General features: G+C 35.0%; 4 protein-coding genes across 5 annotated transcripts in view; 2 read left to right on the forward strand and 2 right to left on the reverse strand.

Annotated features, from left to right (window-relative positions):
• Positions 1 to 2,370, reverse strand: part of LOC113233213 — a 57,612-nt gene extending 55,242 nt beyond the window's left edge. The window contains exon 1 of the mRNA XM_026468252.1: positions 1,943 to 2,370. The gene's annotated coding sequence lies outside the window, so the exon portion shown is untranslated. The remainder of the gene's footprint in view (positions 1 to 1,942) is intronic.
• A 736-nt stretch (positions 2,371 to 3,106) lies between these two features.
• On the forward strand, positions 3,107 to 6,261 carry LOC113233186 (mitochondrial mRNA pseudouridine synthase Trub2). Of its 2 annotated transcripts, XM_026468209.1 has the most exons (6): positions 3,107 to 3,293; positions 3,371 to 3,562; positions 3,662 to 3,878; positions 4,126 to 4,262; positions 4,491 to 4,755; positions 5,952 to 6,261. In XM_026468209.1, exons 1-5 carry the CDS (start codon positions 3,170 to 3,172, stop codon positions 4,739 to 4,741), a joined length of 921 nt encoding a protein of 306 aa, XP_026323994.1. In that variant the 5' UTR covers positions 3,107 to 3,169; the 3' UTR covers positions 4,742 to 4,755; positions 5,952 to 6,261. The 2 variants fall into 2 exon arrangements, with proteins under 2 accessions (XP_026323994.1, XP_026323995.1); XM_026468210.1 differs by lacking the exon at positions 5,952 to 6,261 and having other exon boundaries at positions 3,109 to 3,255; positions 4,491 to 4,823.
• A 263-nt stretch (positions 6,262 to 6,524) lies between these two features.
• On the reverse strand, positions 6,525 to 7,315 carry LOC113233119 (PAXIP1-associated glutamate-rich protein 1). The gene has a single exon (XM_026468113.1). It carries the CDS (start codon positions 7,249 to 7,251, stop codon positions 6,787 to 6,789), a length of 465 nt encoding a protein of 154 aa, XP_026323898.1. The 5' UTR covers positions 7,252 to 7,315; the 3' UTR covers positions 6,525 to 6,786.
• The window catches only part of LOC113233117 (box C/D snoRNA protein 1), a 9,755-nt gene continuing 2,325 nt past the window's right edge, over positions 6,925 to 14,354 (forward strand). Inside the window, exons 1-4 of the mRNA XM_026468112.1 lie at positions 6,925 to 7,096; positions 8,002 to 8,067; positions 8,160 to 8,436; positions 8,812 to 9,130. Of these exons, the coding sequence (XP_026323897.1) occupies positions 8,006 to 8,067; positions 8,160 to 8,436; positions 8,812 to 9,130 (658 nt within the window). The 5' untranslated portion in view covers positions 6,925 to 7,096; positions 8,002 to 8,005. The remainder of the gene's footprint in view (positions 7,097 to 8,001; positions 8,068 to 8,159; positions 8,437 to 8,811; positions 9,131 to 14,354) is intronic.

Genomic DNA, 14,354 nt, shown 5'->3' on the forward strand with positions numbered 1-14,354 from the left:
CTGATGATTTTTAGTATCAGGAAATTCATGAAAACTTGACTAGTTTTAACTATATATTTTGATATGATACATAATCTTCAAGGATGCGGCAGGATTTTAAAAATTTATTAACACATTTTACATGCGTGACTTTGATTTCATGTCGTCATAAATAGAGTTTCAGGAAAATAATAATAATAATAACGCACACACTCAACATAGCCCCGCACTAGGGAAACCCTGTGTCGCGGGTGCCATGGACACACACATAGACAACCACAAACTATTAACTATTTCTCCCGGCCCGGGAATCGAACCTGGGACCTCTGCGTGGCAGTCCGGCATAGTAACCGTTCGGCCACGGAGGCAGTTATATAAAAATAATAGGATTACTTTATCAGTTCTTTAATTCTGTTTCTTTTTAATATTAAAATGTCTTAATAAGATGAAAATGATAACATATTTGCTTATTAATAATGGATCTTATATTAACATATTAAACAGTGTAATTTTATTAATTCTGTGTATTCAATTGTAACTCGTCCCACCCATCACAACTTAACATATTAATTTCCTTAAAATTTATCAAAGTTATCAAAAATAAATTTATCAATTAAGTGTATATATAAAATAGAACTTTAACATTTAAGTTATCTCATATGAAAAACTTGCTGAACAAAATATTAATAGTTTGTCTTGATCTTGCTAATGAAGCCATCAACTCAAACAGGCGGGTGTCGTGAGTGTCTCACCCGTCACACTTAGAAAATTAAAAATGTTGAGTATAAATAGTGCCATAAATTTATGTGAATAAATAGTTGCAGTTGAATTGCACATCCAGCTTCATGATATTTTCATTTTAAGTCTAATTAACCAATGGTTAGGGTCGAATTACTTAAAGTTGAAGAAAAAAGGAGTGAAAATGTCCCACCCGTCACTTTGGAATGGCCCTGGTTGCAAATCATTGTTTTTGGTTTTTAACTATTACTAATGTTATTAATATTGTACCACTATTGCTTCTAGAAGCACAGAAGCAAATCTAAATATGGTGAAAATAATGTGTATGTTTAGTCTACAAAGTTTTATCTACTTGAATAATTTTATTCGATTGACAAAGCAGTGACGTTAGACCACCACTACTTTTACAAGGAAGTTTATATAACATTTTGATACCTCCAATGAACACTATGCTAACTTTTTGGACCTGTTCTGTTTTTATTATGTTTTTGTTTTTCTTTTCAAATTTAGTTATTTGTTTCTTCATTTTTTCTTTTCACAATATTCACGGAGCAAAATATTAGTAAATAAATATGGCTGTTTACAAAATAACAGAAAGTGACAAAAAAAAAGTTGGCTTAGCGTTCATTGCAAGTACAATGTCTTCATAATGAAAAAAGGCACAACTATGCATACTTTATACAGCAGTTGTGCCCTTTTGTGTTCTGAGGGCAGTATTGTTTTAAGGATTAGACTGCTAACTGTGTAATCTATTCACCATATTAATTCCAACTCTCAACTCGTGCGATGGTAATGTACAGTTGAGCTGTAAAATGTCTAGATAATTTAATGCCTAGAAAAACATTTGTGGCAAATGAAATTCCACTACCTACTAATTCTCCACAACAAGTTAAAGGAACTTACGTTCTTAAGAGTTTCAAAAATAACACTTGATAAATTTTACAACAGAGAAACATTCCAATTGGAAAGGAAGTCCCTGGAATAGTGGCAGTGACAGTGCACGGACAGAGGCCTACCGCCGCGTGCTATTAGGAAGTACACTGTCACGCAACGAATTGGCAAATCAAACTGAACCTTCCAAATCTCATAAAACTTCCCAAAAACTGGTTGGTTACGTTGTCAGCATACCACGTCGCCTAGGTTCCATAAAGACACACTGAACAAGCAGTATAGAATCGTGAAGTTAAGTGGCCCCACAGTCGAAGAATAAAACTACACTACTTACCAATAACAAGTTTCATACAAATCGAGCCAACGTTCGTATTTCTCACCTACACAAATTCTCACTGTCTTATTTCATATAATCACAGTATATTCACTATGCTACAACACACAGCAAAAGTTATATGTTCTTTCACGGAAAGGACAATAAAATAGAACACTAAATTAGGCTCTCCCGTCACCCATTCAAGCACTGCAACAATTTCCTCCCATCAGTCAGCCGCAGGCGGCCATTGCTCGATTCGACTTCGACTCGATTACGGTCGTAGACAGTCACAGGCAGGCACCGCCGTAGGTTCGCTTGTCACGTCAAATGATTTTTTTTTAAATGAATGATACAAGTGTTAAATTGATTGTTCCACCAAAATAAATAGTTTCAATAAATTTTCACGACTCAGTTATTGTATCACGTACCATACACGAAGAAATATATCTCAAGTTTATTGAATATGGTGTAATCACGAGAAAAATCCAAGATTCGTAATTAATTCTTTCACTATAAAAAAAATTCTGTGGTAACTTTGGTACGAAAATGAAAAAATTGAATTTTTATGGCAACACTGGAAGTAATATTATTTATGAGGTTAGTTTTATGTACTGTTGTGTCATTTTCCAAAAAAATTCAAATAGTGGAAATTTTTTCGGAAATTTCTGAATAGTTGAAAAATATAATTCGAAGTCTCATGTTATGTTCTCCGTTTAGAAATATCTTTTAAAGTTTTGTTTAGCGTCAATTATAAAATAAATTATATAGCTAAAAGCAAGATAGTGAAAACGAGTTAAACAATAATTGGACCTTAGAGGATGGAAAAAAATAAAGGATTGGACACAGAAACAGCAAAAAAAAGCCTTTATTATTTTCGTTCAGTAACTTCAACTTTCACTGAAATGTATTGAAAAAATATGAGAAAAATATGTTTTTTATTTTTTAGGAAAAATTTTCCATGTCCCAGTTTTATTTACTACTCTGTAAACAAAAATCATTTTAACAATTATTCAAATACTTTCAAATGTATTTATGTAATGTTAAAGTGCGACTTTGATTTCCTTATTACACAAACGATTTCATTATATGAGCACCACTATCGATCTTATTACTGATTGCAAGAACCTATCTTTATAAATGTTATATTATGTGTCAATTCTTCGGTCTCTCTCCGAGAGTGTGTGTGAGAGAGATACTCGCACTTACGCTTGTTTGCGATAATGTTTCAAATAATAATTTTAGAAAATGGTTAAATGTCGAAACGCTGCGGTTGCATTCAAAAGACTTAATGGACTTATTTGTGTGTACAAACCGCCCTGCGTTGCTGTGCGGCAAGTGCAACACACGATAATAACTAACTTATGTAGAGGTTAATTTTTAGCCGACTTTGATTTTAGGTTTTGCGCGTTTCGTAATCATTGTTATGGCTCAGATAATTATTTACAGATTTAAACGCTCTGCCGGATCGCCCACTCGAGAAGCGAGTTGAGATAACGGGGGCAACCAATGAGCGCATGGAGGTGAAATTAGTGCCTAACTATGCTGACAATCCTTTAGTATGTGGCCCAAGGTACCTACATGAAGATTTTCGCTGCAGCTGGGCAACGCATTTGGGCCTGTTCAGCAGTGGAGTGTTATGTAAGTTATTTGACTTTATGTGCACATTATTTTCTTTTCTTGCATAAAATATATAAAATGTCTTTTCACAGTTAAAAAGTAATGGATATTTCTTTTCAGTACTAGGAATAAATGACGGCACTAAATTAACATACAAAATCAATACAGCAAGACCAACTCGAGCATTTAAAGTACATGGGCAACTGGGCAAAGCCACGGACACATATTTCTGGAACGGCAAAACAGTGGAGAGAGCTACATATGGCCATGTGACCAGGGAGAAAATTGACAGAGTTGTGGCACACATGCAGGCTGCACATCAGAAGACTATGTTTGAGTATGTACACGAAATCATCATCATCAACAGCCTGATTGCATCTGCTGCTGTACAAACAGAACTAGATAAATTAATTTGGTTACCAAATGTATTTGATAACTAACAATCTTCAAACTATACAGTTTGTTGTTGTTATTGATGTTTATTCAAGGAATAAATTATTTCTATTTCTATAATTACATATCAGCAGATCAATAAAATCTCTACTCAAAGTAATCTTTTCTGTAAAATAGACTTTCTTCTATAGGTTATCAGGGCTTCACATGGACTCGCAGACAGCTTACGAGATGGCCTCTCAGGGTCCCATCAGGCCAGCCAATAACAAGTTGCCTGTTATTTATGGCATCAAATGTGTTTATTATGAACCACCCAAGTTCACACTAGGTAAGCTGAAGTAAAATTTAAAAAATGGTTATATACCTAACTGTATGATGTATTTTAATGAAGTAATATAATAAGAAATATTATATTCCAAGGCGTTCAAATTGTTTCTATAGGAGAGTGATGAGCATTAGGGTACCTAGATGGTGAGTTGATCTAGAATATTGTACATATAAATGATTAAAGAAATTATGACCACTGTGTTTGCAATTGTCAACATATTGTTAACAGAAATCCAATCAGTAAACGAGTATGATAAATATCTCTGGACCTTGGTCCATGATTTGGGAGTGCAGTTGAAGACAGCAGCTCACTGCGTGGGAGTGCAGTGCATACGACAGGGCAAGTTCGACCTGAGCTACGCGTTACTGCGAAAGCATTGGCAGTTAGAGCATATTGTGGAAAATATACACAAATGTCAACAGCTGTTAGAAGACAATGAACAACTGCTCACACCTACATATGCCAAGCTAACAGCATAACATGGCATGGAGTGGTAATTTAAAAATATTTGTAAATATGTAGAAGTAGAGAGTAAATAAAAAAATAATGAATAAAAGTCTGATTTATACAATTTTGTTTTACATATAAATCAAAAATCAAAATAATCTTTATTTCATAGGTAAGCATTATTACACTTGAAATTGTCACATTGGTTAAATCTACTGCTCATTCGTGACGCAGATTCCCCTGAGAAGGATGAGCAAGAAACTCTAGGCATTGCTCTTTGTAAATAACATTTGTATGCATTCAACATTTACAATATATTTTTTGTTTTGCTTTCAAACATCAGAGATCGAGACTACCTCCATGAGCTAAACGGGTTACTACCTTGGATTTTTGTCATTCAAGTACGCAGAAGTTGTATAAAGTTTTTGTTTCACTATAGTTTTAAATCTCGTGAATGGCAATCAACCGGAATCTTGTTATACAAGTGTATACATTGCCCCTTAAATTAATTTGTCACCTTGTGAAGACGACTATCAAGAACAGCTAGTTTATATTTATTCCTCGTATTAATGTTACGTCTGTCACTATTATTCATAAAGAGATTACTATTCCTTTTAACATAAATTACATTTTAATAGATGAAAAATGAAAATTGCCTTAACCTCACATTTCTGCAGGACAAAGATTCTATTGATATCGGCGGCATTACTCCAAAGCAAAATGCCGTATGTCATTGGACTATGAAAGTAGCTGAAGTAAACTAATCTAGCGGTTTCGACGTCTGAAAGTTTCCGTATTTTTTTTATCGCGTACACTGCAGAAATGAGCCGTTTTAATAACTTACTTATATGTGGACCCCATTCCAATTTAGCATCTAACGTTATACCTAGAAATACAACTGTATCCACAAGATTCAATTTTTCGCTTCTAACTACAATGTTTGTAACCATCTCTCTAACATTGGGTAATGTAAATTTGCACACAATTTGTTTTTTTCTCATTAAGAAGCATATTTATTTCGTTATTAACAGCAAACCAATCAACTACTTTAGATATAGTATTGTTCACATCGTCATAGGAACATTGGTGCCTTTTAACTTTAAATAATAATGAAATACCATCAGCAAACAATACTATCTCATGTTTTAAACCCTCCAAGAGGCTAGGTAAGTCATTTAATATAAACTAAAAACAAAAATGGACCTAGAATTGAACCTTGAGGGACACTCATGCTTATTGCAGACACTGATGATCTCGTACCGTTAATATCGACCCACTGGACCCTACCACTCAAGTACGATTTAAGAAGGTCGAGGTCACATCCCGCCACACCATAATGGCGAAATTTCCTGACCAGAGTATCATGGTGCACACAATCAAAAGCCTTTGAAAGGTCACAGAATACACCAATAGCGTTATGCGAGTCTTCCTATGCATCAAATATATGCTTCATCATCTCAACACCAGCATCAGTTGTAGAGTGACCCCGAGTGAAACCAAATTGTTTAGGAGACATAAGTTATTACTATAAAAAATTGCACACATCTTATTTAGAATTATTTTTTTCAAATATTTTGTAGAGTGTTGGTAGTATTGAAATATAAAACTGCTTCACTTGACCAGCTATATTATTATAATTTTTTTATAGCCTTTAATGTTATAATAAGGTTATTTTAATTTTTGTTTTCACGTTCTATTTGTATTATGGTTACCAAATAAACTATTTTTCTTTCTTTCTTTCTTTCTTTCTATTGCTGATAGCTTACTTACTTATCTAATACATTGTATGGCATGCATACTTATTATATTTTACTTATTTATTATTACTCAATTTATTGACTCAGTACCTTTCAACTTGTCCTAAGACATAGGCCTCTTCCAGAGATTTCCATTTCTCCCTATCTTTTACTGTTTGCTTCCATGTTCCTCCAGCTATATTATACAATCCTTTAAAATGGTAAGGAGTAAACCCGAGACATTTTTACCAAGTAGGATTTAAGAGTTCATTTTTCAGTATTGCAATCTTAACACAACACCATTGTAAACAGTACTGAATACGTCATGAGACAGTTAGCACTCAAGTAGCGTTGGATGTTGGTGTGGGGGTAGTGCCAGGCGTCGTCGCTTGCTTCTCCATTTGCTCAATGCGCTTGTGTCTGATCATGTTAGATAAAATTCCGTCGAAAGAAGTCGTCTTCTTTTTAGCCGAGCCCCTCAAAGTATGCTCACCGTCTCTGCGCACTCGTAATCGCAAAGAACTCATTTCATCCATGAAATCGAAGTCCGATTTTTCTTCCCTCACTGGCGACATAGGTACCTCGGGTTGATTCTCTTTACTAACCGGCACTGGAGAAGGGGCACGCCGCCCTGGACACTTCCACTCTAGGGTAAGTATCCCGCTTTTATCAATATTCTTGTAAAGTTCCTCCAATTCCGAAGGGTCGGGCATCCAACTTTTGCCGATAGTCACGCCATTTTTTGATAACTCATCATCGGAGCAAGGAAGGTCCCAATCGTCTCCTTGACGCTCGGTTGTATTCATTATAGCTTTCTGTGTTAAATAAATTGAAAAATAATAAAATTACGACGTAAAGCGCTATTGGTGCGGCTTTGTTTTTGTTTAACTTCTTTTCTTTTTTATTTCTTTTTTAATTTATTGGCTTAGGCACAACATGCTTAAACTAGCCAGTTTAACAAATTAAATTCACATTTTTTTCTTTTCAAGAAATCCTTATGAAACTAAAAAGAACTACAAATTTTCAGAAGCATAATAAAAGAATTATTATGATAAGCTGAGTGGCCAACTATTCTAAAATAATGTGTGTTTAAACTAGATTTCAAAATGGTATATTTCATTATTGTATCTAATATAAATAGAAAATTGTTGCTATGTTGCTATTAAAAAAACTTTTTTTTAAATTTAAGTGCCGTAGTTAGTCATACTATTTACTTTTACTAATTTATTTTACTGCCTATCTATTAGCACAGTTAATATAGAATATTATGACACCAAAAAACCGAATGAATTGATTAACTTGTAGTCGTGATGTACATAAACGTAAAATAAGCTGAAAAGAATTAAATTTAAAGAAAAACCTTTTTATCTTAGGTACTACATGCGATATATTTTTCTTTTTTTTGAACGTTCATAAGCTCTACTATAGGGCATTTCAGGCTTATCCATTCTTTACTGGACACCTGTATATTTCCATAATTCCAAAGCCATCAAAAAGAAAATTGTAATGTAACACATGTTTTTGGCATTTCGATTTAATTTATTTGTTTTTCATAGAACGATGTCTTCGACGACAGATTCTTCAGACAGCGAACCTGAATATAAAAAGCCAGTCATCTCAAGGTAATTTCATCATTAACATCGCATATTATTTTATTTAAAAATTTGTAACCTAAAATTCCACAACTAAGTATTTGCTTTCTTTTCTATTCCAGACTGGGTGAATGCGAAGTTTGCGGGGACAATGATGCCATTTACTCGTGCCCCAAGTGTGAGGTGAAAACTTGCTGTCTCACTTGCGTCCAGACACACAAGAAAGAGCTGGAATGCGATGGTGTGCGCGACCGCACAAAGTTCATCAGACTGAAGGAATTCAAAGACACGGACTTGTTGAGCGATTATAGACTTCTCGAGGAGTGTGCTCGGTTCGTATACGGTGTAAAGAGAGATGATAAGAAGAGGTTTACTAGAATCGACAAGGATTTGCCTATTGTAAGTTTGATAAGCCTTCTTAACAAGACCAATAGCAAGTTTCTAGTGTCACTGTTAGTTTTCCAATGTATTCAAAGTTATAAGTTACTAGCATTACAGGTACTTGTGAAAGCTTTCACCAAAGGAAGTATTGCTACCTTATCTATTTCTGCCGACATGCAGTAACATGGGGCATTATTGCATCCATTCCATTTTGAAGGGTAAGGGTGCTATATAGTAAAACTGCTCATGGGACTTGTCAACTTAATTGTCTCGGGTTAACGGGTGCAGTGGCAGTATCCCCCAGATCTGTTCGATTTAAAGCTTGTGCCTGTGACTTGATTGTCCCATCACTTAATATTAGTAAAATAAATCTGTAAATATAATTTATTCCAGCATTTATATAAACTAAAACTGGCAGCACGTAAGAGAGGGATTGTTCTACAATTCCTAGCTCAAAACTTCACTCGGCACAAATCAAACACCACCCGATACAACTACAAATCCAATATAATCAGCTGGAGGGTGGAATGGGTTTTCCCTAATGTTGAAACAAAACCGCTAAAGTTTGTAGATGAAAGGTGTCACGAGCATAGAAGGTTATCAGAGTTTTTGGACAAATATCTGAACCCTGATGCAGTACCTTTCGAAGGCTCCAAAGGTTTGACATTTTACAAGTCTGTCGGTGCCAGTGGAGTCAAGATATTACTTACAGGTAATTGCTGTAGCTTCCCTTTTTTTAGTTTGTTTTATATTGACTGGGCATTATACCTACAGAATAAATAATACTAGTTTCATAAACTCACAATTTGTTAATTTGTTGATTAAAGCTGGAACAGGTGCCAGACTGAGGAATTAGGCTCTTTTTAAATTAAATTCCTGATAATAATAATAGTCCAATAATCACAAAAAAAATATATGATTGCTAGTAGTCCTTAAATGATTGAATGTATTGAGCAAAACTACAATTTACTAAGCTCTTTTTACAAAATACAATTTACAGTTACATCCTTCAAATTAAATAAAAAGCAATTTCTCTTTACATGCAAACATCTGTTGTTTATAAAATTTACACGAAAAAGTAGATAATTTAATTTCAAACAGAATGTATTGTTCACTTTTTTTATATTAATATTAGTTCATAAGTTAAGTGTTATTATTTGAAAAAATAATTCCTTCCCACTCGTGAGGTGTGCGCAGTACTATGCTCAGTCGTAAAGACTGCTCAGTCTGTGGACTGCGTGTGTGTTTTTGAGTGGTTTTATGCCACAAAAAGTTGCTGTTTTTAATTAATTTCATTTGAGTTTGTATTAAATTTAATTTTTGTATATATATTTGACTTTATTTTTATATTTTAGGTTTTATAAATTAGTTATTTCGTTATATTTACATTGCATCTTTTTTAACAACTACCAAAGACTATACAATATAGATATGCCGAAATGAAAAACAAATCTAAGGTGAAGTGTGGAATTTGTACAATAGACATGCAAATAATATGCCACTGGATGAGAAGGTTTAGGTTTTCTGGAAGAGAAGGCCTAGGTGTTCTAGATAGTGCCGCAGAGTTTATTCCGTAACTCTTGATTGTGGGTTCAAATTCAAAATACGTATCATTATGTACTTGTTATTGTCGGCATTTCAATCGGTAAAAAACAAATTAGTCGTATTGGTCGTAATCACTTTTATTTCTTTTAGTGTTTATTTATGTATTGTATAAAACAAATTGAATAATACATAAAAGTTATACTTTCGATGAAGCATTAGTTAATATTGACGTTTGTTAAATGCATTTAAAATACAGCGAATAAAAGTACTTGTTTTAATTTAAACAACATACTACTCATTTATTGTTGAAAATAGAAGCATTACTTATTAATTGATAGGATGTGACGATTGAATCATTGCATGATTTACTGCTGTTACGATTTTAACCCTAAAATGTGTTGTGTTTATTTTTACGATGGTTTATTCTCGAATGTCTCTGAGGGAACAACAATGTAGGTATAGATTGCAAAAAAACACTTGTGACATGTCTGTATTCTAATTTACAACTTATCTTTATTTGATTTTGTGTAAATACAAGCGCGTAGTCGATAGATGGCGTATGAAATTGTTACTAACGCTTAGAGGTCAAATCGTCAGTCATTCGCGACTGTTCTAGCCTTAATAAATTGAAGTAAATGTTATATGTTAACTCATGGCGCCATTAATTAAATTACTTTAAAATCCAACTTCGACCTTCTAGGTCAGTAGTTTTGTCCTACGATGCCGTAACACCATTTCCGTCCAATCCCTAATTCAAAAAAGTAATTAATTCATATTTGATCATTTTAACAACTCTATGTTGCTCCTTGTAGCTATATCTATACATGTATCTATACGCACTATGAGTTTCCGGAATGAATAAGAAAAAATTCTAAGTCAGAAAAGTAAGTAAGTCAGAAATGAATTGTTTCTCAAAACATTCTCCATTAGCGTTAATACGCTTTTTCATACGAATGAACCAATTTTGAAAACATTTATGCCACTCCTCCGTGACGATCTCTGAAACATATTTGTCATACTTTTCAACAGCCTTTTCAGATGATGAAAATCGTTGTAACTGGTTTTTAATTTTTGGAAATAAATGAAAGTCACAAGGTGCCAGGTCGGGACTGACGCAGGATGGCTCATACGGTCAACATTGTTCACCTTCAAAAATTCATTTGTCTGTCTGGCCGTGTGAGAACTGGCATTATCGTGGTGCAAGATGATACTGCGTTTACGGTTATTTTTATGGAGTTTGTCAATAACTTCCGGCAAACAAATGGTCGTGTACCAATCACTATCCACGGTACAACGATTCTCCAAACCAACAGTAGCCACGTGTCCAGTTTTATTAAAGAAAGAAGCAATCATCCGCTTAGAGGCACTTTGCACGCGCGCCACTTCGCGCTTCGGTTGGTTTCGGTTCACCTCGAAAGACCCATACGTTCGATTACTGGTTTGTTTTTGGATCGTAACTATAAATCTACGTTTCGTCGCCTGTTACTATGTCCCACACCAAATTTGACGCCCCTTTGTTGAATCTGGTAAGTATGGCATAGCACCAAGTGACGCGATCCGTTTTTTGAGTCTCAGTCAAATTGTGTGGGATCCACCTAGAGCACAGTTTTTTCACACCCAAATATTTGTAAAGTATTGATTGTATTTGACTCATGCCTATGCCTAAAGATGCCCGAATCTCATGGTATGTCACATCCCACCCGTCTGTTTTGATCATACGGCACACAGCATCGATGTTTTTGTTGTTCACAGCAGTGGACGGGCGACCATCACGAAATTCATTACTGAGATTCACACGACCGCGTTTCAATTCTGCAAACCAGATATAAATAGTCGTCTTGCATGGTGCTTCATCGCCAAAAGCAGTTTGAAGCCGAGTGAAGCTCCGCTGAGCTGTTATGTTTCAGTTAGGGTCGTATTCCAGAACTCTACTCAATGCTCAAGTCAGGACTTGAGTATGATTTCAAGCACTGGAAATACGACCCTAATGGCAAGGACTTGAGTATGATTTTCAGTACTCATTGCAATACTGAAGTCCTGACTTGAGTATTGAGTAGAGTTCTTGAATACGACCCTTAAATCGTAAAAAATTATACTATGAAAATTTTCACGAGTTAAATCTACGGCGTCATTTTAGAAATTGTAGACAACCAATTTCTAAAATGACGCCACAATGTAAAAACAAGTGAATGTCAGATGAAGCAAACTGTATTCTACAGCCAAAGAGTTTCATTTCCAAATGTTGTAATTACTTTTTAAATATTGTTTATGTAAGTGGCCAGTTCCGGAAACTTATAGTGCGCCCTATGTCTAATGTGAAACACCTTTTCCGACCATTGCTGACGACATGAAACATGTGTCGAAAAAAAAGCGCGGGAAACATTGACTTACAAATAAAGTCAATGGCGGGAAACCTTTGCTTTGGCGGACGTGTGTTTACGGGACTCTACGGGTGTTTGGTAGGGAGCACATTCTTTTTGTTTAAAATTATTGTATAATTCACTTATTAGGAGTCTTTTCGATTATGCATCTTTTATTCTTGACCCATGTTACTCATCGGCATTTAAAAAAAATGATAGAGTGCAATCTAAAGCTTTAATAATTATTCTGGGAGCGATGAATTCGAGTCCCATTAATGCGTTGCAAGTGGAGTGTGTGGAACCTCCTCTTCAATTGAGACGTCAGTACTTCTCCGATAAATATCTGTTCCGCTGCATGGAATTTACAAAACATCCTCTTTTGTTGCAACTTCAACGCCTCTCAACTGACGCATCAACATCTGCTTATTGGACTCATAAATCTCTTCCTTGTCTGGTTATTAGTTTCCGTAAGTGTTTGTCTTTGCAAACTCTAATTCATAATTCCCTTTGTTTGCCTCTTTTCTCTACTAAATACGAAGCATTAGTTTTATCTCTGGACATCCGTTTGTCTTTAGGTATCAATAAGAATTCTATTGAAAACTCTCATACTTTCAATTTCATCAGGGACTTACAATCGTGGCACTGCATTTTTAGTGATGCTTATAAGCATGGCAGCGACGGTGTTGTTGGCGTTGGTGTGTATCATCAACAATATAACAATGTTCAAATAATTATATTGCCTCCAGAAACTTCGGTTTTTACTGGAGAGTGTTTCGGTCTGTACAAGTCAGTCGAGTATGTTCATTCAGCTAAGCTAAGAAATACTGTCATTTTTCCGATTCTATGAGTGCCGTTCAGGTACTGTCTAGATTTCATTTTAAAACACGAATGCTTTGCCCAATAATACTCGAAATTAGAAATTTGTTGTTAGCTTGCTCTTCGAAAGGCTTGTCTGTAGTTTTCTCCTGGACACCGAGTCATTCCGGAATTCATGGAAACGATCGTGCTGATCAGCTCGCAAATGACGCTGCTCTTGACGGGGACACGGCGTACTATAAAAATTATAATCACGATTTGGCAACCCTTCCTATACGTTTCCTTAGACATGATTGGGGTATGATGTGGTCTGAAAGCAGTAAATTAAAAGGTAAATTTTATGCTTACATTCAATCTTCTATTCCTGTAAAACCATGGTTGTCGTCGCTTAAAAATAGATTGACAACATCTGTTTTGATTCGTATGCCGTTGGGTCATGTTTGTACTCGTGCACACCTTGTGAAATTGAACATCGTTAACATTGATTTATGCGAATGTGGCCAAGTTGGACATTTGGACCACATATTTTCAAACTGCCCTAAATATTATTCCTTCCTTTTCCAAAACCTTATCCAATTAGATATACCTCTTCCTACGTCCATTTCGGTACTGTTACCATGTTAGGTATATCAATCACATATTTATAAGGATTTATGTATGTATTTATGTATTGTAGAAAACAATATAAAAATGTAGAAAATTCCTATATCATTATTATAATATTATTATTAGATTTTTTTTCTCTGTTGTACACATTTCCTAACATGAAATTCCTCTCTCGATCCGTTTTTTTAAAATAAAAAAATAAAAAATAAAATCTCTCTTTATTGCCTCCTTGTTACAACAAACAAAATAACAACTATACATATATCAACCACTAGACTACCAACTATAACTAAACATTGCAGTACAGGAGGCAAAAGGAGGTGTCTCAGCTGGTGCTGCTCCTGTCCAGGACAGTCGCAGCGCTGGTTTTCAGTCACCCCCTTCTCCCTTAGATCACATGCGGGACAAGAGTATCGAGGGCTGGGCTAAAATATACATACATTTTGAACTAATTGTGCTATTCTAAACAAATATAATGAATGAATAAAAATTTACATAAAAAAACAAATTAGGTTAGGCAACCTTAATGCTAGGCACGTGTGGGAGTGTGTGCGTGAGCGGCGTGTGTGTGTGTGTGTGTGTGTGTGTGTGTGTGTGTGTGTGTGTGTG

Source organism: Hyposmocoma kahamanoa, unplaced genomic scaffold, assembly GCF_003589595.1.
Source record: "Hyposmocoma kahamanoa isolate Upper Pololo Valley unplaced genomic scaffold, ASM358959v1 78, whole genome shotgun sequence".
NCBI classification, from domain to species: Eukaryota; Metazoa; Arthropoda; class Insecta; order Lepidoptera; family Cosmopterigidae; genus Hyposmocoma; species Hyposmocoma kahamanoa.